Below are 26,090 nucleotides of genomic sequence, written 5' to 3'. Positions count from 1 at the left end.
TATTCCCCTGTACCGTCTCCGTTTGTTCTGCCTCTTATATCCCTTTATGGTTACATATATTCCATGTATTCCCCTGTACCGTCTCCGTTTGTTCTGCATCTTATATCCCTTTATGGTTACATATATTACATGTATTCCCCCGCACCGTCTCCGTTTGTTCTGCCTCTTATATCCCTTTATGGTTACATATATTACATGTATTCCCCTGTACCGTCTCCGTTTGTTCTGCCTCTTATATCCCTTTATGGTTACATATATTCCATGTATTCCCCTGCACCGTCTCCGTTTGTTCTGCCTCTTATATCCCTTTATGGTTACATATATTACATGTATTCCCCTGCACCGTCTCCATTTGTTCTGCCTCTTATATCCCTTTATGGTTACATATATTCCATGTATTCCCCTGCACCGTCTCCGTTTGTTCTGCCTCTTATATCCCTTTATGGTTACATATATTCCATGTATTCCCCTGCACCGTCTCCATTTGTTCTGCATCTTATATCCCCTTATGGTTACATATATTACATGTATTCCCCTGTACCGTCTCCGTTTGTTCTGCCTCTTATATCCCTTTATGGTTACATATATTACATGTATTCCCCTGTACCGTCTCCGTTTGTTCTGCATCTTATATCCCCTTATGGTTACATATATTACATGTATTCCCCTGTACCGTCTCCGTTTGTTCTGCATCTTATATCCCTTTATGGTTACATATATTACATGTATTCCCCTGTACCGTCTCCGTTTGTTCTGCATCTTATATCCCTTTATGGTTACATATATTCCATGTATTCCCCTGTACCGTCTCCGTTTGTTCTGCCTCTTATATCACCTTATGGTTACATATATTACATGTATTCCCCTGTACCGTCTCCGTTTGTTCTGCCTCTTATATCCCTTTATGGTTACATATATTACATGTATTCCCCCGCACCGTCTCCGTTTGTTCTGCCTCTTATATCCCTTTATGGTTACATATATTACATGTATTCCCCTGTACCGTCTCCGTTTGTTCTGCCTCTTATATCCCTTTATGGTTACATATATTCCATGTATTCCCCTGCACCGTCTCCGTTTGTTCTGCCTCTTATATCCCTTTATGGTTACATATATTACATGTATTCCCCTGCACCGTCTCCATTTGTTCTGCCTCTTATATCCCTTTATGGTTACATATATTCCATGTATTCCCCTGCACCGTCTCCGTTTGTTCTGCCTCTTATATCCCTTTATGGTTACATATATTCCATGTATTCCCCTGCACCGTCTCCATTTGTTCTGCATCTTATATCCCCTTATGGTTACATATATTACATGTATTCCCCTGCACCGTCTCCGTTTGTTCTGCATCTTATATCCCCTTATGGTTACATATATTACATGTATTCCCCTGTACCGTCTCCGTTTGTTCTGCCTCTTATATCCCTTTATGGTTACATATATTCCATGTATTCCCCTGTACCGTCTCCGTTTGTTCTGCCTCTTATATCCCTTTATGGTTACATATATTACATGTATTCCCCCGCACCGTCTCCGTTTGTTCTGCCTCTTATATCCCTTTATGGTTACATATATTACATGTATTCCCCTGCACCGTCTCCGTTTGTTCTGCCTGTTATATCCCCTTATGGTTACATATATTCCATGTATTCCCCTGTACCGTCTCCGTTTGTTCTGCATCTTATATCCCTTTATGGTTACATATATTCCATGTATTCCCCTGCACCGTCTCCATTTGTTCTGCATCTTATATCCCCTTATGGTTACATATATTACATGTATTCCCCTGCACCGTCTCCATTTGTTCTGCCTCTTATATCACCTTATGGTTACATATATTCCATGTATTCCCGTGCACCGTCTCCATTTGTTCTGCATCTTATATCCCTTATGGTTACATATATTACATGTATTCCCCCGCACCGTCTCCGTTTGTTCTGCCTCTTATATCCCCTTATGGTTACATATATTACATGTATTCCCCTGCACCGTCTCCATTTGTTCTGCATCTTATATCCCCTTATGGTTACATATATTACATGTATTCCCCTGTACCGTCTCCGTTTGTTCTGCCTCTTATATCCCTTTATGGTTACATATATTCCATGTATTCCCCTGCACCGTCTCCGTTTGTTCTGCCTCTTATATCCCTTTATGGTTACATATATTACATGTATTCCCCTGTACCGTCTCCATTTGTTCTGCATCTTATATCCCCTTATGGTTACATATATTACATGTATTCCCCTGCACCGTCTCCATTTGTTCTGCATCTTATATCCCTTTATGGTTACATATATTCCATGTATTCCCCTGCACCGTCTCCATTTGTTCTGCATCTTATATCCCTTTATGGTTACATATATTACATGTATTCCCCTGTACCGTCTCCGTTTGTTCTGCCTCTTATATCCCTTATGGTTACATATATTACATGTATTCCCCTGCACCGTCTCTGTTTGTTCTGCCTCTTATATCACCTTATGGTTACATATATTACATGTATTCCCCTGCACCGTCTCCATTTGTTCTGCATCTTATATCACTTTATGGTTACATATATTACATGTATTCCCGTGCACCGTCTCCGTTTGTTCTGCATCTTATATCCCTTTATGGTTACATATATTCCATGTATTCCCCTGCACCGTCTCCATTTGTTCTGCATCTTATATCCCTTTATGGTTACATATATTCCATGTATTCCCCTGCACCGTCTCCATTTGTTCTGCATCTTATATCCCTTTATGGTTACATATATTACATGTATTCCCCTGTACCGTCTCCGTTTGTTCTGCATCTTATATCCCTTTATGGTTACATATATTCCATGTATTCCCCTGTACCGTCTCCATTTGTTCTGCCTCTTATATCCCTTATGGTTACATATATTACATGTATTCCCCTGCACCGTCTCCGTTTGTTCTGCCTCTTATATCCCTTTATGGTTACAGAACGGTTTCCATATTAGCTTTTAACATTTGAGAGAATAAAATAACACTGTTGGTGCGTTTGGTTCGTTGTTGTGTGAATTTCTTCCTCTTTTCCACTAGATATCTAACCTGTACCTGCTTATAATGTGTTGTGCGAGTCCAGCCAGTCACCCCACACTTTTTCACATTTTTCCGGGCGTCCTCTGTGTGGGTAAATCACCTTTTCATAGGTTATTATAGTGTCAGCTAACTTTTTCCATTGTGAGATGGAGGGCGGTCTCGCTGTGAGATGGAGGGCGGTCTCGCTGTGAGATGGGGGCGGTCTCGCTGTGAGATGGGGGGCGGTCTCGCTGTGAGATGGGGGGCGGTCTCGCTGTGAGATAGGGGGCGGTCTCGCTGTGAGATGGGGGGCGGTCTCGCTGTGAGATGGGGGGCGGTCTCGCTGTGAGATGGGGGGCGGTCTCGCTGTGAGATGGGGGGCGGTCTCGCTGTGAGATGGGGGGGGTCTCGCTGTGAGATGGAGCCATCCATCTCATGGCTATGGTTTTCCTGGCTATGAATAACATTTCTCTGATGAATATTTTATTGTAGTGTGTCCACTCTTCTTCGTCTATCAGTCCAAATTTTGCTATTTTGGGGTCCATGACCAGTGGGGTCGGCAGGAGCAAAGACAGGGTATTCTTTACATAATGGCATTCCCATAGTAGGTGCCAAGAGTCGGCATTGGGTTGGTGACATCTGTGGCATGTCGCTGTGTCTGCTCTGTAAGATATGCCTGGTGTATCACGTATAGTTGTATCATTGTATTAATGACTGCCGGGGACACTAATAGATGCGACTCCATCGCTTCCTGCCAGTCCTCTATTGTCAGAGGAGGGATATTACTTTTCCATTTGTCATAGACTAATAAGGGCTTATGATCCATTTTGGCTGATAGTAAGTGCGTGTAAAGCATTGATATCAGTCCTTTGGGTCCCTGTGTCCTGAGGACGCCCACTATTGGGTACTTAGAGATTCTAACCGTTTCTGGCGGTAATTGGGCATTTAGGGCGTGTCTCAATTGGAAGCATCTAAATAGTTGTAATTTGGGCATTTGCAGTTTTTCCCGTAGTTGTGTGTAGGTTAGCATTACATTGTCCCCATATATGTCTCCCAACACCTGTATGCCCAGAGAAGTCCCATATCTAGGATCTTGCAGTGATTGTAGTGATGGCAGAGTGGGGTTTTCCCACAGAGGGGTGTCAGTCATTATGTCAGTGAATTGTTGGATCTCCTTGGCCGCACCGATTGGGCCAGTCGATGTATGGGTAGTAATTTAGATGGTTTTGTGTATTCTGGATGTTCCAGGAATCCAATCAAGTTTTGTCCCGCTACCTCGCTGGCTAAATAATAGTCCGTCAGTGGTGACTCCCCCCTGGTGAACCAGGAACGGAGGTTTCAGAGTTGGCTCGATAGGTAATATAATTTGATATTAGGTAGTGCCATTCCCGCCTGCTTCTTAGATCTTTGCAGTTTAGCGAGTCCCAGTTTAGATCTGGCCTGGCCCCAGATAAAGCGGATAATCAGGGAGTTTAAGGTTTGAAGGAATGTTTCTGGCCCTTTACCCGGTATATGTTGTAGGGAGTACAGGCACTTGGGCTGGATCACCATTGTTATCAAATTTACTCGCCCGGCTACCGAGAGAGGAAGTCTGGACCAAACCTTTGTGCTTATTGAGTCACATAGCGGGTCTATATTTTCACCTAGGGTGTTCTCATGATCCTGTACTATAGGAAAATCGGACTATATGCAGACGATATGATTTTATATCTCTGCAGCCCTGAACACTCATTCCCACGAGCCCTAGAAATAATAATCTGCTTCTCCAAATACTCCGGCTTATATATAAACTGGACCAAGTCAGCCAAAGACTCCGCCATGATCCCATGGGTACTCTCCAGTGGACTACTGTCCTAATAGTTATTGGCAACAGGGCCTGGAGGAGGTCCTGGCTCCCGAGTCCGCTTCAAACAGGGATTTGCTGCTGCAGGACCTCTTTGATCATGTGATTTGCTAATCCAACCCTGGCTGAAATACAGAGGTATTACACGGCATTATACAGAGAAGTCAAAGCGGTTGATTACTAAGAACAAAGTCTTTTGACCAACTAATCCGACCCGTTCACTAGACGCGGAGCAGCACCATATGGGTGTCCAAGAGGTTGTACCAAGATTGACCAATCGGTGCCAAGACCCCCCCACTGATTCCCAATCCATGCCTGCTTCCCCTACCCGCGGGGATGGAGGGGTGGAGCTCAATACAACGGGGGTAGGTGAAATAGCCGAGTTCAAGCGCTTGGCTGTCCGGCTGCAGATGAACGGAGCAGCGCTGCGCATGCACAACCGTTGCATCTCCTACTCACAGCTGGGGGGCATTGAGACATGAGACCCCCATTCTCAGGGTCAGTGAGGGGCTTCGCAGTGACTCATTTACATTAAAATTAGACTTTAAGACTCTCTATATCCAGTTACCAGATTAAGGGGGTTTTCAATAGAAAATCTCTTTAGGAGTCGGTCCCTATCCAATCAGCTCTGCAGTAATGACCGTCACTAAGGGGTGGGGGGGTCTGCCTACAGCAGCTGAATACGGGGCAGTGCTCTTCCACAGTATGTCAGGCATCATTCTCAAGTATTGCAGAAGCTGTGGCCTTTACAGCTTTAATAACCATTTCAAACTGTACTGTTTGATTGGTAGTGGGTGCGCGGCAAAGAATCCATCCCCCCTAACAAAACATTGCATTCAGCAGACACACCGATGCACCAGGTCCTCCATGCGGGGGTATAGATGCTCCGCAGCCCGGCACCAGGTCCTCCATGCGGGGGTATATATGCTCCGCAGCCCGGCACCAGGTCCTCCATGCGGGGGTATAGATGCTCCGCAGCCAGGCACCAGGGCGCAGGGTAGAATTAATTATGCAAAGGGCAGGAAAGCCATAATTAATACAAAACACATTGAACGCTCCAGTTCTTATAGGTCTGGAAAAGAACACTACATGACAGTAACTGAATGCTGGACCAAAGAGGCTGGAATGAACGGTGGGTAGACCTCCATTCCAATAAAGAAAGGAATACCTCTCACAATCCTGATAATGGACTTCCCTTATACAATGCTCCAGGTTCAAGGTGCACTGGAAGAGCATAGCCTACGCCGAGAACAATGGATAAAGCTCGGCACCAGCAACTTAAACAATAGTTAACTCATTGAAATGCCAACTCCAGAGCTGCCTATGTGTCTGGAGCCATGACCTTCTACCTCACAGCTACAAGTATCATCACTCAACGCATAGGCAACGCGGAGTGGACTCAAAATGATAAAATGAAATCTAAAAAGTATCACATTGCTGGTGCTGAATTTTATCTATTGTTCTCGATGTATCTCTATAATGTTCAACAGGAAGGATCTACTACATCCTTACAGAGCAAAACCCCACTATCCAAGGATGCATGGAACACAGACTGGCTTTAAACGGCAATATCTCGTGCCGTGTCACAGACGGAGCTGGTTTTAAAGATAAGAGTCTTGGCTTTAAAACAAGCCCAAAATCAAAGCTCTGCCAGCATTACGGCTTGTGATAAAGCCATTTGAAGTGGGAGTTGCATATACCAGCAGCTTTCACACCCAACTGCATTTGTACAGGCAGCTAGAACTTGGATTGTGGTCTTGTTGTAAAGCCGCAGCGCCCCATTCTGAACTCTTAGCATCATGGCGCCTAGGATGTGAGTGCTGATGCAGGAACTGATTGGCTGCAGTGGTCACCTGGTTTGTGCTGGCAGAAGGATCAGGGCAAGAGAAGTACTACTTCTGTTATTTTATTGCATGCCCAGCCATTTTTATGTTATTTTTATACCAGGGACAACCCCTTTACAAATAATCCAACACAAAGTTAGTAAATATCTACTTATTTTTTTAAGAAATTGGCTTTTATACTGAACAAAAAAAAAAAGTTTATTGCAGTAGATTAGGTGTTCGCTGCGGGCCGCACTCGGCAGGTTGATGCTTAAAACTTTTTAAAAGTAGGTTCTCAAAAAACAAAAGACGCGACAGACTAACGAGCTTCCGTGTGAAACAAGGACTACAAGTAGCAGGTCATCTAGTGAGTTCTTATGCGACCACCAGAGATTTTTCACAGCTCTTTCCATTTTACGAGGTACAAGTGTAACATTGTATCACACACATTGTCGGCTTTGTTCTGTAAGTCATTCTAGAGACCACATTCATCACACGGATGGTAAATCTACAAGTCACTGATCTAGAAAGGCAAACAATTCCTGCAGATCTGTTACAGATGCAAAGTTTAGTATGTTTTACTTTGATTACTTCTACAGTATAATGCAATACTAGGGTATTGCATCCTAATGCATTTTAACAGACCCATTAAAGACGTGCCGCAAGCACACCCTAATAGGCAAACATACTTTATGGGTAGGTTTCTGCGACTATGGTAGGTAGGTAGGTAGGTAGGTAGGTAGGTATGTATGTATGTATGTAGGTATGTATGTAGGTATGTATGTATGTTCTCTGCCAATGTGGGGGTGTTGCAGGGCTGTTTACCATCACTGCACACTCGTTACGTTATTATGCAGATACGGCTTATGAACCTCCTTGTGACTGAATTCACGCTTCTTCTATTTCTAGGTTAATATTCTACATTTCTCAGCCTTGTGTTCTGGTTTTTGTACTATTCGCTACCTGCACCTGGATCATGCTTTGCGCTATCCACAGGATGACTTGCTGATCGCGGAGGGTCTCACCACGGATTATGAGAACAGGGGCCACACTGTCCCCCCATACCCGTCACTGCAGGCTCGCTTCACCCCCAACAGTAATAGCAGACTGCATGGATCACTGGCCGAGCGGGCACAGCTGTCGCACCACTTAAATGGGGCTGACGGAAACACCCAAGTGCTGCCACTCAGCAATCGCCAAAGTCCCACCGCAAGTGAATGGAACAACAGCACTCCATTCAGTCTCCTCCTCACTTCAGAAGGGGAGGCAGGGGGTGCACCGAGGAGGATGGGGACACGGGACTGGTGGGGGTCTCAGAGGCGAGACCCCCATCGACAAGCAAGTCATCCCCTACCTTGTGATCTGTGCACACGGCCGTGGCTACAAGTTGCGCCCGAGTCCCTGGCATCGGACAAGACCAGGCACATCCAGGGGCACGGCCTGTCCCATTACTGGTCAGGGACATGAACAGGAAATGCCTGCAGTTTCCATCGCCTCAGACCAATGGGGCCGAGCGCTTCCTGAAGATACGGCCGTGTGCACCTACCCGTAACGCGAATGGCGCATCAGAAGTGGCCTATTGTATAAATCAGGTCATGTTAAACAGATTGGAAATCTTCACATAAGACATTTAAAAGAACACGACATCAAATATGACTAAAATATCCAGCATTTTTCCCCCTGAACACTAAATCCAATAGTCTGATACTCCCCTCATTATCACAGGTAAGATTACAGCAAACACCTGCAGTATGTACAGAAAACACAGGACCTCCCTCCTCAATAGGTGATAGGCACAGCTTACCAACGCCCCCTCCCTGCACAGGTCACAGAACATGCCTAGAACGGTTTCCCATAGATGTCAATGGATCCCCTTCTGTCGACTGTGTGAACAGCCACCGAGGCTACAGCAAAGGCAAGATGGCCGCCCCCAGTCATGTACAGACGATACTCAAAGCTACAAAGCAGAAAAAAACAAATCTAGAAAATGTTTCCCCATCTGGTTTGGTAAAGAGACGCGACGCCATCCCCTTTAATCCTAATTCTTCAGCGTATACGGACAGGACCACTACCATAGTGTAGCCTCTGTACATCCCTACAAAAACCATCCGTGTGACTGAAGGCTAAACATCATGGCATCACTCATTCAGCAATCCCAGCCGTTCCGTAAACCGGTCCATGAAGAACGGCCTGTGCCCTCGTTAGGTCAGGAAAAACCCAAGCGATCCCAAGTCTGGAGGCGACTCCAAGCGCTCCGCCTGCATTTGGGACTCTCCACATACGGTCCAAAGACAGGACAATCTGCAAGGGTGGGAGGCAATCAGCAAGCTGAAAGTAAACCAAAGATGGCGGTGACTTCAGGAGTGGCCAAATCCTCAATTTGGTAAACTCTTCAAGAGTGACAGTGCAGGTGGGCTCAGGGACGGCCAAAGACCCAGAGGAGAAGCGGAAGCAAGAGACGTGACCAACTGCAGAAGGCTTTACTTCCTAGAGGTTGTGCATGAGCGCTCTTGAGTAGGTCGACATCCCATCGCGTGCGAGCCCACAAAGACCGGTTACACCCCGCTAGAACACATCTAGAACGGCCGCCCAGTTCTGGAACAGATGAAAGAGGACTTGGACCTGGAGGACAACTGCAAGAAGGCAAGTGAGGGCCTATATCGTCGTTATGATGCAAGAATACTGTATATGGCCGACAAGGGATCTGGGTCCCCGGTGATTATTGAAGTGACTGGAGAGATGAAAGTCATAGAGCTCTGGAGCTTCTGCTCAGACTCCGTGAAATGCTGAACCAGCCGACAGGATGGCGCTCAACATAGATGGGCGAGGAGCCAACATCTGCCACTAAAGCAACCCATGACCGGGGAAGGGCAGAACACCCTTTGCTATAGCCATCTTCACCCCTTCTTCCCCAGAAAACACACAGACTTATTTTTGGCTAAATTGGCCACAGCAGCCAGTTTATTAACAAACAAATATTTAACAAAAAACAAGATTATACCAAGGCACGAGGGGGAGTCCTCGGAGTCACAAAATCTGGTGCAACAATAAACTATAAAACAAGAACTTAGCCCCACAGCCGGCAGACAGGCCCAAGGGCAACAGGCCGCCCATTGGGTGGCTACCACTACCGTCACTTAAGCCGGAGGCCGTCTACTGCCCCCTCCGCAGCCAAGTAATCGCACCAGACCCCATATTAATACCTAAGGAGGGAGTCTAAACAGGTGAGCCCATGCCCACCCAACTCCCCCCCATACAATTTCCAACGACTCCAAGGACCCCCCACCCGCCAAGCTGCCATGACAAAACAAGATACCCCCACACCTCTCACCAAACCATACGGGCGGGAGGGTGGGACTCGCAAATTCCTCTGAAAAGATGGCGCTGCCCCAACCCCCCTGCTTGTATATCCCCCGCCTCCTACCCTTTCTACCAATCACTATATTCCCCCCCCTGATTCCAGAAAATTCCACAAAACACCCTAACTTTCGTTAACCCTTACCTTACCTCCCCTCACTACTTAGGTTGTCTGCCCCCCCGTGTCATGTGCGGCTTCCGCTATATGGGGCCTCTGTCCCCAACATTACTGCCTAGAGCTCCTTATGAGATCTATACTCCGAGTATTTACATCAGGCCCTCAGTATGAGGCTTCACACAGGCGACGCGATCTTCTCACGATGCGACAGCGCTACAAATGGCATGAGAAGCGCCTGCTTTTTCCAATGAGCGATGTTCTGTAGGCTGCTAACAAAATGACAGTATGCTTCATACAGCTGTGATCTGCGATGTTCTGCAGCCCATGATTCCCTATGGAGCCTTCCTCTGGTGCATCGCAGGAAAAACGGTTTTTGTGTGGTGCAAATCCTACTGTAAGAGCCCTAAAATAAACCCTAGCGGCATAAAAAGAAGCAAGACACAAACAAAAACCATTCCATCAGCCATCAGCCGCTGTCCGCTCCGCCGCACGTCTCTGCAGCTCCGCCGCACTTCCCTGCAGCTCCGCCACACTTGCTTGTAGTCTTTAGAGAGCTCTGTTCTCCATACCTGGCACGGAGTGCCAGGCTATATAACAGCCGAGTGCCGGAGTGGGGGAGCAGCTGTATGCAGAAGACAAGCAGGGTCGCCCCACTTGTCTTCTGCAGCCTTTGTGGCAGCACAGGGTCACCTCACTCATCTCGCGCTGTAAATGACACAAGTGGCCTGAGCGCCATCTTTTGAGCGATTAGCGTTGTGTCTAGATGGGCCTTTACACGCCGATTTCACTATGGAGTCACTGTGGATATTACGTTCGCTGTGGACGCCCCTTCCAACGCTAGAGGTCACCCATGTACTTCTCCAATCTCTGATGGTAGATCTTTATCCATTTTCTGCACATGACTGAGGGGCGGCCATCCTGCCGAGATGCTGCTGACACGTCTACCTTACAGCAGACAGGCGCCTGGAGTGTGGAGAGGACTCACTGACGTCCGATGGGTAGGGATCAGCGCATTACAGCAGGCTCCTCCCACCAGCTCAGAGACAACTGAGCAGTAGAGATACAGCCTGCAGAGGGGGACAAGTGAGGGATGCAGGACACAAGTCAGATGATGGCCAAGAACAGCCCTACTCCTCACGGGCACACCACACCTCGTTCTGGGGAGTTCCATATGCTTTAAACTTTCAGCTTTACTCCAAAGGGTTTGGTTCAAATTCATTGTGGTGTTCAGAGGCTCTGTGTCACTGTACAAACCCTAGGGTGTGTATATATATATATGTGTTATCTGTCATTTCCATCTCCTAGTACGCACCAGGAACAAAATACCGGCATCATTTTAGGAGCCAATTGGACTTATTTGGGAGTCAATCTGCCTCCTATAGGGGTTTGAAGCAGGGCAGATTTACTAAGCCCAACGCCCGACGCTGCGTTCAGTAATACAATCCCCAGCGCACCCCAGCACCTCTGCGCCGTAACATGCACAACTGGTCCCAGCCAGGCTTATATATTTCTAGCATAAATTATACATATATTTGCTGGCCGCACCTCCTGACAAGCCCCATTTACTGCCCCTGAAAATGGCCATACCGACACAGGCGGCCAAAAAGTCGCTAAATGGCCCTTGCACCGAATTCTGTGACTTCTCTGTCAGTCTTTAAGTGTCCCTGAATGAGACAAATTGGAAGTTTTCATTCCCGGAAGATGTAGAAGATCATCTTTTCCTGGATTAAAGCAACATGTTTTCCTTCCTCATTTGCTGCTGTTTGCACGGTTTCATGTCCAAGTCCTGATTTTCAGGTGGTCTTCCCCATTTTTCTGCTTTCTGGGAGGGAGCGTATAGCAAACCTTGCATTTGGACAGTAGTTCACTGTCCTGATTTCCCATGCTGCAGTCTCTGGTCTAATAAGCAAGAGAGGCCCCTCAGTGTCTACAGATCTATCGGCCAATAGCCTCTAAATGGATGGAAGCCGCCTGTAAAGATAGCCCCTCCCCTGTTGCTACGGAAACATCCGTGTCCTAGTTACTGTGGAAGCTCTGTACCCAAAGACAAAGTGGCAGCACCGTCACATGATCCTCAGCGGCAAAGCAAGTATATTCCAGAAATAAGACCACCACAGGCTGGTAGAGGAGTGAGGTGGTCTGAAAGGTTACCGTCCCTTTAACAGTTAAGGTGACCTGATTTTTATGTTCCTGCAACATTATGGGGCTCCTGGTATTTGCCCGCTCCACGGCTCACATTATACTACTAGTGGGCAACTTTAGAAAAGTAGATTTTTTCAGTTCCCATGTTTAACAAAACGTCTCTCAACGCCGTTGGCAGCCGCTAGAGGGAAAACCACAAAGCCTTTAGGTGTCAATCTATTTCATGCCCGACAGAAACAAGGAGACGAAAACCCATCCGGCTATAGAGGGTCAACCAAAGCCATGGCTTTGCATCTCAGGCAGAGCCAAGACACCTTACAGTAGAGGCCTAGTGAGCGGCCCTCCGATCCTGGACCAAGATGGCGGTGCATTGTACACATTGGCTACATGCTGCTCGGATTGGTCGGTGTAGTGATTAGACCAAGGATGCATACTACTACATGGAGCATCAGGTGGTCAGAAGCCGTGCGGCCATCTTGGTTTGTCCAGGACCGGAGGGTCGCTTTAACAAATCTCCGCCACATTTTCACAGGTTAAGAGCAACATTGTAACAGAATATTTTAAACTGTTTTCTGTTAAACTATCGCACTATACAGAAAAGAGACTGCAGTATCCAGTATCATCCACAAGGGGGCAGGGACATTCTCAGAAGATGAAAGGGAAAAAAAGAATAGCAAATTAAGGTAGCCGTACCCATCACGGTAAAACCGTGTGAATCCATTGATTGTAGCAGGACCGGCCAACTAGCTTATGTATGAGGGACGAGGGCTTTCCTCCAAAAGCAGCACCAGGCGTTTCGGGTGTCCGTGTGTCCCATCCGCTCCTCTTATGGAGACCAGGCCCTGCCAGTTGTGCGGCAGCGGTTTATTTCCCCATTGGATAGCAATGAGAACTGCTGTGGGCGGCCATTAAAGGCGGTACAGCTCCGTAGGGGCGAGCTGACATGTGGCAGATCTGCTGCGGACCGGGCTGTGGATTTTAGTGCAGATTTCACCAACTTAAATTTGAATTCAACTGAAGGGTGAAATGTGCGACAAAATGTAGAAGGTCACCAGTTACTTCTGAAGGATCGGCGGTCCGGGATTATTGGCTATCGCCTTCCTCTGGCAACACTGCAAGACAGTCAGCCGAACCGGATGGACTCGCGGCTTCAGCCTGGCAACCATCTTAATAGGTGTGCAAGAGCCTGTGCATGCCAGCGGCACATATACAATGCTACCACACCAATGGCGGGGCAAGGTGAGGCGAGAGCCCGGCGGCAGGTAAACACTCAGTGAGGCCATTCGGTTTAACCCTTTCATGTAATCTGACATTTACATTGGATTGCAGGGGGTTCGTCTAGAGCTCCGTACGTGGCGCCACAGAATGTGCCATGAAGACGCGCCCTCGCAGCCCGCAAGAGAACATTTTACTTTTACAACCGTAACCCTCCCCCCTTCCCTTAGACCAGTGCTTCAGTGCGTTGGTACGGTTTGTTACGTAGTCCCATCCTGCACACCTCATACAACAGAAGGCAGGGAGAAAACAAAAATGGGGCAAAAGGCTCTGATCTGCAAAGGGTTAAACCAGCCGAGGTTCAGCAGGAAATATTACAGCATTGTACAAAGTAACGGGTCAAACACAAATATTATGGGGACTACTAAAACATAAGAACTTCTTTCCAAAAATCCCCTCTTCTTCTTCTTCTCTTTCTGATGTGGGTGAAATAATGGCAGAGGAGACAAACGAGGAGCTGCCAGCCAGGAAATATGTGGCGGCAATTAGGGGCTGTACTCCCCGATTTCATGCACCGGGATCCGCAACACAAGAATGACCTAAGCATCTTCATTGTCTGTCAACGGAGCCCAAGGACATAAAGCCGCGGCACAAGAGGGTCTTCCAGGGAATGTAGGTCAGCGCAGCCACCCAGAGCGCATCTCCATGCGGGCAGGACTGGCAGCAGGAGAGGCAGAGGTGCATTTCTTGCCAACTGTTCCAAAAAGTGTCACTCCATATTAGCTAGGAGAGGCCTGAGCCGCGGAGCAGTAATTATCAGGAAGCAGGTGGGCTGACCCGCAATAACCAGAAACATGTGAACCCCGCTTTACCGCAGGCCCTAGTGACCGCAGCTGGCGTCCCCGTGGGCCTACCAGGGCTGCTCTACAACTTACTATACTGGGAGTAATAAACCTGCCATTGTTTTTTGGCGTTTCTGGCATGGAGCGTTCCTGCGGCCGGCGCGGCTCTGGTTTAATGTCCTGATATCTGTTCAGTAGAGCCACGTGAACGTGCGCTTTGTGTCGCCGCGAGCTGCAGCCGTCAGAGCGCCTCCTAGAGGAAGAGCCATTCTTGTGTCCATTACAGTTTACTCTTATCACCTCTAAAGCTCGGGACAATTATGTAATAGAAACAATGGAAATGTCGCCGTTTCACTACTTTTAAGGTCTAACTCCCACGGGCGGATTTCCGCCACGTATCACACGGTGGAAATCCGCCGCGTTGCCCGCAGCTATTAGATTCTATTGAACCTAATAGCGCAATGCTCACGGTGTGGAATACCACCATGGAATTCCGCCCTGTCAAATCCCCCGTAATCACCCGCGGCATGTTCTATTTGCCGCGGGTGTACGCACAGACGGCTTCCATTGCAGTCAATGGAAGCCGTTCGTCACGCCATCTTACACTGTAGCACAGCGGAAGATAGTGTGAAAATGCTTCCCCGCCCACCAACGCCCGCATCACATGACACTGCCGGCACGCCACATGACAATGCTGGCGCATGCACACCAGCAAAGGATGCAGGACGTCGGGCGGCGGATCCGGAGGAGAGTATGGAGTCTCTGGGGGGCGCCGTGACGGACTACGCTGCGGAATTCCACTTGCGGAGCCCGTCACGGCCGTGGGCACTAGGCCTTACACTTTTAAAAGATTTTTTGTATCACAGTCAGAGGTCCCTGGGGTTTTTCTGCTGATGTCCCGGCCGTTCGCGTATAGTCCCGGCCGTACACACATAGTGCTGCTGGTCTCCCCACAGCATTGTACACATTTTCCAGCCATACATGTTGCCGGCAGAGACCACATATGAGCTGCGAATGGCTGCATACCCCTCATCACACAGAATGGCGCAGTATGGAAACCCTACGCAATGCATCACATGCTGCCTATACTCGGTACAGGGCTCATAGACCACCATAGATGGCAGACCTGGGGGTCACTGCTCCCCACAATCACACGGTCTCCTCCCTCCGTCGGCCTTTTACATACTGTGGTTGGATTGACCCCCACATGTAAAGGATGCAATGGCTGAGAGGTTTCTGCTAACGGTCACCGAGAGCCTGCAGCAGTGAGCCGAGGCTCGTGGAGCGGTCCCCAGACACGTGATAAAAGGGTAGCAATCTACTTATCTGGTCCTGTGAGACCGGCCTAAGAATTACGGATTCAGCATGTTGTATTTTGCTGCAGATATCCGTGACATAGAGCCCATTGTGCTCCGTGGTCGTGGATATACCCGCAGCCCAGACGTAACTACATTGTGTACGGGCTGTGGGTACCCCTGGCATCGCTAAGTGACGGTGCGGGAAATACAAACAAAAGGTGTACTGCGCATGACCGCCTGTGTGAGTAGGCAGTTATGCACAGTACATTACGTGGCCGTACGCAGGGTCACAGCCGGGCTCACAGATGGGATCCGCTGCGGACCTCCACAAGTGGATTCCGCCTACGGCTGTGTGAGCCTGGCATTATTCAGACCGCTACCTCTAATACCTAATTTACAAGAAGCCCCGGGAACGCTCGCCTACATGCAGTTCCAGGAGCAGCTTGTTGAGCGTCTTCTGTGTGAGACCGCCGCACCTCATCAAGCTTACGGAGACTCACAGAACGCCACTTTTTACACCCCATACCCACCACTGAGGTCAAGAAATGACCCCCAAAAAGAGAGGAGGGGGGATACCGGTTTTATTGCCCCATGTACCCATCCCAACCAGCCTCCGTAATTACCCCCGTCTTCAGACCTAGTCATGTGTCCTGTAAGTAGATTGAGGTTACAATGGATAGGTTTCTGAAAACGGGACAAACAGGGGGATCCATTTTGGGGTGTAAATCCTCATTTTTGTGTGCACTCTAGAGAAAAACCAAACAAACTTTACAATGACATCTGCAAAAATATGAAAGGTTATTTTTTTCTCCTCTAAATTGCATTAACTTCTGAAAGAAAAAAACCTGTGGGGTCAAAATCCTCCTACCCCCCCCCCCCTTCAGTGAATACATTATGGGGTGTAGTTTATAAAATGGGGTCATTGTGGGGGTCTCTGCACAGGCTCCTAGGTGTCAGTGATAATCTTGGCTCAGTGCAGAAACACAAAGTGTTCCTCAAAATGCCGATAAAGTTACATTTGTGTCTCCGAAATGGGTGCAAATAAATAAAAGCTCTTCACAATGTGCTTCCAGAATAAAGCCAACAGCTGGATACATGTATCTTATCCAGAAGGTGCGCAGTACATTTTTTTCACATTCTCAGCTGCAATATGTCAAATTAAAATTTTTGCCAATTTTGGTGCTTTTAATAAAACTACACAAATTCTATTTTTACCACCTAAATGAAGTATAAAATGTGGTGAAAAGACATCAGAATCACTCGAATACGCAGAACCTTTACTGGGTTATTCCATGTTAAAGTGACACATGGCAGATCTCCAAAATTTGGCTCCATCACTAAGCTGCAAACAGGCGTGGCCACTAAGGGGTTAAGCTGCCCTGTGAGTACACAACTCTAAGCTGATGGGATGAGCCTGCAAAACTGCATATTCTGCTCTGTCTCTAATGCACAAAAACATGATCATGCAGGAGACGAGCGAAGTACCGAGCAGTGGAGATGTGAGTAACTCATCATTAGCTGTAACATAACTTGAGTCTCCTCTACACCCTCACCCGTCAGCTTTCTATATTGCTCCTATGGACCTGACAATCCTCCATGGCCTTCTATGTCTTACTACAGATGGGCAGCAATGATCAGTAAGCGGGCCCCCTAGTGGTGGCACATTTTAGGGGAATAAAGCAGTTTGAACTGTTGCCAATTTTCCCCTAGATACAAGTCAGTGAGCGAGTTTCATCCTGTATTAACCCTTTCACGGCAGCGGATAGACAGTTTTGTCTGGTCCGATTACTAGATTTACCAAGGATAAAGTGAGCGGCTTCACAAGGGCGTTATTAAAGCAGGACAAGCATAACACGACACGTAGGCCACGGCTGTGCAGCAAAGATCGCAACCTAATGTAAGTGACCATGAGATATGGCGCCTGGGTCGGACTATATTCAAAGTCTGAAGGTAGCCTTCCATTGAAAACGCCAAGTTTAAAGGGGGTGGTCCCAACAAAGCAAGTTATCCCTCATTTCCCACAGGATAGATGAGGACATGTTGATCAATGGGGGTCCAACTGCTAGGACTCGACTCACTTCAAAGGGACCTTCTGTGGAAGCCGAGAAGTTGACCTAGTTCGTCCACTAGACACAACCCCATGAAGAGGAGGGGTTTAATTACAAGTTATAACTTCACCCACAATTTACTCCGCCCCCTGCTGCCCACAAGCAGGACTGCATGTACAACCTGACCGGCCCCTTAAGGGGACACTGCAACATTCAATGATACATTGTATGTAGAATACTTACACTCCTCTTGCTGGCAGGCTGACTTTGAGGTAAAGATCCTGATGCGAGTACTGGGGAGCTAGCGGGTGTACAAAGCTCTGGAAAAGGATTGGGGATGGCTGGTAAAGACGATGTGCGCAGTTGTTCCTCTTGTAGCCGTCTAAAGAAGAAGATTTACAGGGGTTATGGAGACACACGTGCCTGCAGCAGTCACATCACAACACAAGGAGTTACAAGCTGAAGAGAAGAGACTCCGCAGGAGTAGAGCGCCTTGGAACATTTACTGAAGGTGGCCGGACAATAGAAACAGCAGGTGGCGCCAACAGTCAAGACATACCTAATAATGCTAGAAATTACTAGAAGTGTAAATGCCCAAAAGGTTCAGAATAGCCGGATTTAACGAAAATAAGAGGGCTGTCCCTCAAAGAAAACCAACTGGTGCGCCCAGGAACTTTAAGGGCTCATCTTATACCGCAGTTTTTGTAAAATAAATTGTAAAAAACAAACAAACAAAAATAAATCCTTTTGCAAATACAAATTTGAGCAGCAAGTCTGGATTTGCAATGTTTTGCTTCTGCTTCAGTTTGACGCAGAGGTGCCTGAGGATCTCGGTGTGTGGATCAAGGGATCAGAAAATGGCCTACATTAGAAACCAAGCCTAAGGCTGCCTGCAGACGAGCGGGTCGGATCCGGCAGCGAGAATTCTCGCCGCGCGATCCGACCCGAGCGCCTGCAAGGACGAGCGCGTACTCACCCGCGCCTGGCGGCCCCAGCTCTTCCATGAGCCGGCTGCCGCGCAGCCGGCGCATGCGCAGACCGGAGCCGGCGGCCAGGTGAGTGCGTGCCCCGCAGAAAATTAGGACATGCCGCGGTTTGTTTGCCGCGCGAGATTTCGCGCGGCCAAACCGCGGCCATCTGCATAGGAGTGCGTATTTTAATGCACTCCTATGCAAACTTTCAGCGGCGGAAATCCCGCGGCGGGATTTCCGCTCGTGTGCAGGCGGCCTAAAAGATGGTCCACAAAGGGGTTTAAACTACTGATGACCGATTCGCAGTGTCACAGATGGCTGCTGCCAGGTTACCCCTCCTAGGGTCATGGCGTGCGCCCCAGGCCTGATCTGGAGTTGGCACGGTCTTTGTACACCCCAATGCGCGTTTATTACCGGTCCTCTGCCAAAGGCTACCTGGGCAATCCAGGACTCGCAGAACTTCAGGTGTGCTCTAAAAACGCACCTCCACCCCGCCATACCGTGCACATCTCCAGCCCGCCATACCGTGCCCATCTTCACCCCACCATACCGTGCACATCTCCACCTCCCCATACCGTGCCCATCTTCACCCCGCCATACCGTGCACATCTCCAGCCCCTTTACCTTCTGTATCACCCCATTACTTGTAGTATGTAAGCTCGTTGGAGCAGGACCCTCACCCCTATTGTCTCCATCAGCTGATTACTATATGTAACCGCGGTTCTGTAATGTTTGTACTTTTGTCTTTCTGTTTTCCCCCTGTCTATGTAAGAGCTGCGGAATATGTTGGTGCTATACAAATAAAGATCAGCCAGCAAACCTGCTCGCTACAATACAAGATCGCCACCTTGTGCACCAGACCGGCTATACCTCCGACTAAGAGTGCTTAAACCCTCTGTACTGCACCGCCATTCTGTGTACCAGACCTCGGTCGTCTCCCTGACAAGGGTTCCGAATTCATTCCTAGCGTCACCCATGAGCTGCAGCGTGGCCGCCGCGGTCACAACCACCGCCCAAGTATCAAGAGCCTCAAATAAAAGGACACTTCTATTTTGGTTTCATGAATGCGGAAAAAAAGTACTGATATTTACAGACCGACAGGCACTGTATGGCCGATGGCCCTGGGGGCCCCTGGCCCTTCTGCTTTTCAGCAGGACTCGTGGGTCATTTACAGATCTTTAACCCCTTAATGACCACCCCATTGTGTTTTAGCGCTGCTATCTCCCTCCATACATCGTAGGTGTCAGCTGTTTATTACAGCTGACACCTGCGGGCAACAGCCCTGTTCGGCCGATCAGAACCGTTAACCCTTTAAATGCCAATGTCAATTCTGACAGCGGCATTTAAATCCCCCGCATGATGTTGGGGGGTCCCGTACGGCCCCCCTGCGGTAAGATTGGGGGAGCCGTGCAGGTGTCATGGCAGCCGGGAGCCTTCTGAAAGGCCCCAGGGCTGTCATGGCAGGTTGCCTATCAAGCCATCCCCGTGGAGTGGCTTGATAGACTGCCTGTCAGAATGAAGTATGATGAATTGCTATGGCATTACATCATACTGAATAAGTGATCTAGGCATTGGTAGTTGTGGTCCCCCAGGGGGACTGAAAATAAAACTTATTTATTCTTGTTTTTACTTTTGGTATCGCTGCGTCCATAAAAGTCTGATCTATCAAAGTAACACATTTACAGCGCAAAGTGAATGTCGTCTGAAAAAAAAAAAGACAAATGCGCTTTTTTGGTCACCCTGTTGCCAAGAAAAAAATCTAATAAAAAGCAATCAAAAAGTCCTATGTATTCTAGAATGCTACTAACGAAAACTACAGGACGTCCCGCACAAAATGAGCCGTGCACAGCTAGATCGGCGGAAAAATAAAAACAAAGTTAGTGTGCAGAAGATGGAGAAAATAATTTAAAAAAATTAATAGCTTTAAAATACAAGTATTACAGCAGAAATAAAGCCACATAAGTTTGGTCTCGCAGTAATCGTACCGACCCACAGAACAAAAGGGATCAGGTCGTTTTTTGTTGCAGTTTGTGCGCCGTAGAAACAAACCGCACTAAAAGATGGTGGAATGTTGTTTTTTCCATTTCTTTCCACTTACAATTTTTTTTAAGTTTTTCAGTCCATTATACGGTACAGTAAATGGCACCAGTGAAAAACACAGCTCGTCCCGCAAAAAACAATAAGCCCTCCTACAGCGACGGCCATGGAGAAATAAAGGAGTTAGGATTTTTTAAAAGGGAGGAGGAAAAAACGAAAATGGAAAAAAGCAAACGTGTGGTCAATAAGGGGTTAAATGCTGCAACTCCGGCAAGATGGCCACGCCCACAGTCCTGTGCGGAGTAAAAAAAAAAAAATTTCTATAAAATCAGAGAATAGATGAGAAAAAAGCGGTAGGTTTCACAATTTGGTTTTAATCTGTAAAAATCTAGGCGATCCGTGTCCTTCCAGACGGTGGATACATACCGTGTGCGGCGGGCCTGAAAGAAGCAAGACAAACTGCAGGGTTCGGGAGCATCGTAGCGGTTTGCGGAGCGCAGCACGTTTAGGGACGACAGCCAGATATTGCATGGCCTCCGATCCAGCATTTATGGGAGCACAAGCTATTGTATTGTGGAACATTGTGTGATTGTTCTCCAAGCGAGAAACAGAGTCACCCTGTAGATAGGACACCTTGGGGGGGGGGGGGGGGGGGGGGGGGAATGACATTCCTCCCCATCTAAATAATTGTTCACACACAAGTTTTAGACTGTTTTGCACTCAAAACTTAAAAACAGACAGAGTGGAGACATACATCGTAAATCAGTCCACTGAGCTCAGGACAGTTTTATGATGTGTCTTATCTCTCCTTCAACCTGCACATGGAAGGAGGTGCAGCACCACCTAGTGGATGGCAATATTATTACAAGTCAAGTTCAGAATTTAAGAAGTTTTAAAGCAAAAAGGATAACAATAAAAACAAAACCATTTTTAATGATTCAGAGGAGAACACCCCTCCTGACCTCCTTTAGGCCTTTCTCCACTGATGCAAGTATCCCGCTCCGAGGTTCATTCTATTCTTGAGGATATCAAACATGGCCATAAATTTGTACTCCAAGATTCTTCTGTGATGCTGTGACTTGTTGTCCTTCAGTATTATAACTCATCTGCTCTATGCTGTGTGTGACCACAAAAATGTTTTGCCACAGGTAGTTGCCATTCCCTCTGTAATTGTGTGACGATGAGATCTTATCCTGGCTCTCAGTTTTTGTCCTTGATTCACCAACCCCCCCCCCCCCCCCCCCCGTCCCTTCCCAACAGGATACACTTTGGACGTGGAACATGTGAATGTCCCAGGATCTTATAGACCTGCTGTGTGTTGGGGTTATGTATCCTGTCGGCGGTCCGTACATGTCAGTAGGTCTTACAGCTCCTTACATTACAGGATCTTATAGTCCTGCTGTGTGTTGGGGTTATGTATCCTGTCCGTGGTCCGTACATGTCAGCAGGTCTTACAGCTCCTTACATTACAGGGATCTTATAGTCCTGCTGTGTGTTGGGGTTATGTATCCTGTCCGCGGTCCATACATGTCAGAAGGTCTTACAGCTCCTTACATTGTATGTGTGTATATATATATATATATATCCTGTCCGTGGTCCGTACATGTCAGTAGGTCTTACAGCTCCTTACATTGTATGTGTGTATATATATATCCTGTCTGCGGTCCGTACATGTCAGTAGGTCTTACAGCTCCTTACATTACAGGATCTTATAGTCCTGCTGTGTGTTGGGGTTATGCATCCTGTCCGTGGTCCGTACATGTCAGCAGGTCTTACAGCTCCTTACCTTACAGTGATCTTATAGTCCTGCTGTGTGTTGGGGCTATGTATCCTGTCGGCGGTCCGTACATGTGAGCAGGTCTTACAGCTCCTTACATTACAGGGATCTTATAGTCCTGCTGTGTGTTGGGGTTATGTATCCTGTCCACGGTCCGTACATGTCAGCAGGTCTTACAGCTCCTTACATTACAGGGATCTTATAGTCCTGCTGTGTGTTGGGGCTATGTATCCTGTCTGCAGTACGTACATGTCAGCAGGTCTTACAGCTCCTTACATTACAGGGATCTTATAGTCCTGCTGTGTGTTGGGGCTATGTATCCTGTCGGCGGTCCGTAGTTGTCAGCAGGTCTTACAGCTCCCAATTAAACCAATTAGCTGCGATGATTCCACGTCCGTCAGTGTGAACGCCAGCTAATGTGACGCGGTAGGATGGCTTACAGGTCTCCATTGTTTCTACACTTCGGTCTCACAACATGGCCTACTTAAAGGGGTTGTCTCGCGCCGAAACAGGCTTTTTTTTTTTCAATAGGCCCCCCGTTCGGCGCGAGACAAACCCAAAGGATGGGTTAAAAAAAAAAAAAAAAAAAAGATATTACTTACCCGAATCCCCGCTCTGCGACGACTTCTTTCTTCCTTCTCCAAGATGGCCGCCGGGATCTTCACCCACGATGCACCGCGGGTCTTCTCCCATGGTGCACCGTGGGCTCTGTGCGGTCCATTGCCGATTCCAGCCTCCTGATTGGCTGGAATCGGCACACGTGACGGGGCGGAGCTACGACAACGCAGGACCAGCTCTCCGGCACGAGCGGCCCCCTTCACAAGGCAGAAGACCGGACTGTGCAAGCGTGTCTAAAAACGCCAGAAGACAGCGAATTTAGAGGAAGCCATGGCAACGGGGACGCTAGCAACGGAGGGGGTAAGTGAATAACTTCTGTATGGCTCATAATTAATGCACGATGTACATTACAAAGTGCATTAATATGGCCATACAGAAGTGTATAACCCCACTTGCTGCCGCGAGACAACCCCTTTAATACCAAGAGGACTCCACATGTCGGGTCTGCGCCGTTTCTTCTACGGTCTCCCAACCTTCACCGATGCACTCCTGGGTTTACAGCGACACTGCCAACTGGCCATGAAGCGATAAGATCCTCTCTCCTAGTTCCATGGAGCAATAAGTTTTGCATCAGAGTACAAAGTTCATCCCTTAAGGGATCTGTCGGAGGCACGATTCTTTGCATACGTCTGCAAGAACGCTCCAATTGTGGAAGTACAAAGACGACTTTACATTTCCACAACCGTTTTCTTCCTCTGCTCGTCAAACACCTCTACGATGACCTCTATACAGCGGCTCATGTCGAGTGGCTACTCACACCTCAAGGACTACCCCTCTACTGCGGCTCATGTCGAGTAGCTTCTCACACCTCTAGGATGACCTCGCTACAAAGGCTCTTGTTGAGTTGCTTCTCACACCTCTAGAACTACCCGTCTACTGTGGCTCCTCACACCTCTAGGGCGACCTCTCTACAATAGCTCTTGTTGAGTTGCTTCTCACACCTCTATGACGACCCCTCTACAGCGGCTCATGTCCAGTGGCTTCTCACACCTCTAGGATGACCCCTCTACTGCGGCTCATGTCGAGTGGCTTCTTACACCTCTAGGATGACCCCTCTACTGCGGCTCATGTCGAGTGGCTTCTCACACCTCTAGGACGACCCCTCTACTGTGGCTCATGTCGAGTGGCTTCTCACACCTCTAGGACGACCCCTCTACTGCGGCTCATGTCGAGTGGCTTCTCACACCTCTAGGACGACCCCTCTACTGCGGCTCATGTCGAGTGGCTTCTTACACCTCTAGGACGACCCCTCTACTGCGGCTCATGTCGAGTGGCTTCTCACACCTCTAGGACGACCCCTCTACTGCGGCTCATGTCGAGTGGCTTCTCACACCTCTAGCACTACCCCTCTACTGCGGCTCATGTCGAGTAGCTTCTCACACCTCTAGCACTACCCCTCTACTGCGGCTCATGTTGAGTGGCTTCTCACACCTCTAGGATGACCCCTCTACTGCGGCTCATGTCGAGTGGCTTCTCACACCTCTAGGACGACCCCTCTACTGCGGCTCATGTCGAGTGGCTTCTCACACCTCTAGGACGACCCCTCTACTGCGGCTCATGTCGAGTGGCTTCTCACACCTCTAGCACTACCCCTCTACTGCGGCTCATGTCGAGTAGCTTCTCACACCTCTAGCACTACCCCTCTACTGCGGCTCATGTTGAGTGGCTTCTCACACCTCTAGGATGACCCCTCTACTGCGGCTCATGTCGAGTGGCTTCTCACACCTCTAGGACGACCCCTCTACTGCGGCTCATGTCGAGTGGCTTCTCACACCTCTAGGACGACCCCTCTACTGCGGCTCATGTCGAGTGGCTTCTCACACCTCTAGCACTACCCCTCTACTGCGGCTCATGTCGAGTAGCTTCTCACACCTCTAGCACTACCCCTCTACTGCGGCTCATGTTGAGTGGCTTCTCACACCTCTAGGATGACCCCTCTACTGCGGCTCATGTCGAGTGGCTTCTCACACCTCTAGGACGACCCCTCTACTGCGGCTCATGTCGAGTGGCTTCTCACACCTCTAGGACGACCCCTCTACTGCGGCTCATGTCGAGTGGCTTCTCACACCTCTAGGACGACCCCTCTACTGCGGCTCATGTCGAGTGGCTTCTCACACCTCTAGCACTACCCCTCTACTGCGGCTCATGTCGAGTAGCTTCTCACACCTCTAGCACTACCCCTCTACTGCGGCTCATGTTGAGTGGCTTCTCACACCTCTAGGATGACCCCTCTACTGCGGCTCATGTCGAGTGGCTTCTCACACCTCTAGGACGACCCCTCTACTGCGGCTCATGTCGAGTGGCTTCTCACACCTCTAGGACGACCCCTCTACTGCGGCTCATGTCGAGTGGCTTCTCACACCTCTAGGACGACCCCTCTACTGCGGCTCATGTCGAGTAGCTTCTCACACCTCTAGCACTACCCCTCTACTGCGGCTCATGTCGAGTGGCTTCTCACACCTCTAGCACTACCCCTCTACTGCGGCTCATGTCGAGTAGCTTCTCACACCTCTAGCACTACCCCTCTACTGCGGCTCATGTTGAGTGGCTTCTCACACCTCTAGGATGACCCCTCTACAGCGGCTCATGTCGAGTGGCTTCTCACACCTCTAGGACGACCCCTCTACTGCGGCTCATGTCGAGTGGCTTCTCACACCTCTAGGACGACCCCTCTACTGCGGCTCATGTCGAGTGGCTTCTCACACCTCTAGGAGGACCCCTCTACAGCTGCTCATGTCAAGTGGCTTCTCACAACTCCAGGACTACCCCTCTACTGCGGCTCATGTCGAGTGGCTTCTCACACCTCTAGGATGACCTCGCTACAAAGGCTCTTGTCGAGTGGCTTCTCACACCTCTACGATGACATCTCTACTGCAACTCATGTCGAATGGCTTCTCACACCATGATCTGGACATCAACTCCTCACACCAGCAATACATTTTCAGATTTTTAATGGTACTTGCGCA

General features: G+C 48.5%; 1 protein-coding gene across 1 annotated transcript in view; it reads right to left on the bottom strand.

The window, feature by feature from the left end:
• The window catches only part of GRB10 (growth factor receptor bound protein 10), a 194,466-nt gene that overhangs the window by 91,016 nt on the left and 77,360 nt on the right, over positions 1-26,090 (bottom strand). Inside the window, exon 5 of the mRNA XM_066585200.1 lies at positions 17,965-18,103. Within this exon, the coding sequence (XP_066441297.1) occupies positions 17,965-18,103 (139 nt within the window). The remainder of the gene's footprint in view (positions 1-17,964; positions 18,104-26,090) is intronic.

This window comes from Eleutherodactylus coqui, chromosome 12, assembly GCF_035609145.1.
Source record: "Eleutherodactylus coqui strain aEleCoq1 chromosome 12, aEleCoq1.hap1, whole genome shotgun sequence".
NCBI lineage: Eukaryota > Metazoa > Chordata > Amphibia > Anura > Eleutherodactylidae > Eleutherodactylus > Eleutherodactylus coqui.
The sequence above is the reverse complement of the archived record's forward strand: the minus strand, read 5'-3'. Positions and strand labels throughout refer to the sequence as shown.